Below are 1,141 nucleotides of genomic sequence, written 5' to 3'. Positions count from 1 at the left end.
GGGGCAGAACCGGGGATTGAACTCAGGTCGTTGTGTTTGCCAGGCAAGAGCTTATTCCACTGAGCCATCTCCCCGGCCTCGCCAATGCTTTATAAAGATGTTCAGAAAGCCGAGTCCTGTATTTCTTCCAAAATGAAGATTTCTAGGCCCTGCTTTGAATTTCTGATTCAGAACATCTAAGGAAAGTCAAGGTAACTGCCTGTTCCCAGGTTCTTTCTTTTTTCTTTTTTTGGATGTCTGAAAAACAGTCCCAAAAAAGAATAAACTCAGAAAAACGCAGCATATTCCTGGGCACGCAGGCCTGTGCATCAGGACCATGGGACATCGCACCACGCTGTCACAAATGATGCTGGTGCAGCCAGTAGGCTGTGGCGCCTCGGAACTAAGGCTCGGCACCCGGGACCTTCCGGTTCGCCTTCTCTGTACCAAGACGACCACCTCTGGGATGACGTTCCCCGTGTCATCTCTGGGAAGACATTCCCAATTTCAAACCAGAACCCTGTCTCGAGTGCAAAGCGCACGCAAACGCAGGCGTGGGGGCGTCCGGACCCAGCGTCCTCTCGGCGGCGGCCGGCGCGGTGGCCCCGAGCCCATTCGGTCCCGTCCGGGCCGTGCCGGGCGGCACGGGATCCCGGGGGGGTCTAGCGGGCAGGGGCTCCGTGGGCAGGGGCTACTCACACTCACGAACTGGATGTCGTCCTCGTTTTCCTCCGCGGCGGACGCGGGAGCCTCGGGGCCAGCAGGAGAGACGGCGTCCACGATCTACAAAAGAAGCGAGAACATCTCAGCCCCCGGGCCGCCGGGGCCGGGCTTCCCACGGGCGCGCACAGACAAAGCTCGGAGGCCGCGCGGCCGCCGCCCCGGGGCTCCCGTGCCGGGCAGGGCCGCGCGGCGCCGCCCGTCTCCGCCGCCCCGGGCGCAGGGCGGCCATTGTGGGCCGAGCGGCGGGGAAGATGCGGCCCTGGCAGGAGGCCTGCCCTGGGCGCTTACCTCCGGCCCAGGGTCGCCCATGTTTCCAATGCCGAGAGAGAGAGGCGGCGACCTGCTGCCCACGGCGCACTTCCCGCCTGCACCTCCGGGAGCGCTGCCCGGCCCCACGCGCGCGCCGACGCCGCTGACGCCACAGGCGGCCGGGACGCCG

The 1,141-nt window shown here is 64.5% G+C and overlaps 1 protein-coding gene across 6 annotated transcripts in view; it reads right to left on the bottom strand.

The window, feature by feature from the left end:
* The window catches only part of Znf451 (zinc finger protein 451), a 96,857-nt gene extending 95,729 nt beyond the window's left edge, over window positions 1-1,128 (bottom strand). For all 6 annotated transcript variants that reach the window (XM_023701264.1, XM_023701292.1, XM_023701389.1 and 3 more), the window contains exons 1-2: window positions 991-1,128; window positions 679-762 (exon numbers count right to left, since the gene is read on the bottom strand). In XM_023701264.1, the coding sequence (XP_023557032.1) occupies window positions 679-762; window positions 991-1,011 (105 nt within the window). In that variant the 5' untranslated portion in view covers window positions 1,012-1,128. The remainder of the gene's footprint in view (window positions 1-678; window positions 763-990) is intronic.
* Between the last annotated feature and the right edge of the window lie 13 nt (window positions 1,129-1,141).

This window comes from Octodon degus, unplaced genomic scaffold (assembly GCF_000260255.1).
Source record: "Octodon degus isolate 3935 unplaced genomic scaffold, OctDeg1.0 scaffold00001, whole genome shotgun sequence".
NCBI lineage: Eukaryota > Metazoa > Chordata > Mammalia > Rodentia > Octodontidae > Octodon > Octodon degus.
The sequence above is the reverse complement of the archived record's forward strand: the minus strand, read 5'-3'. Positions and strand labels throughout refer to the sequence as shown.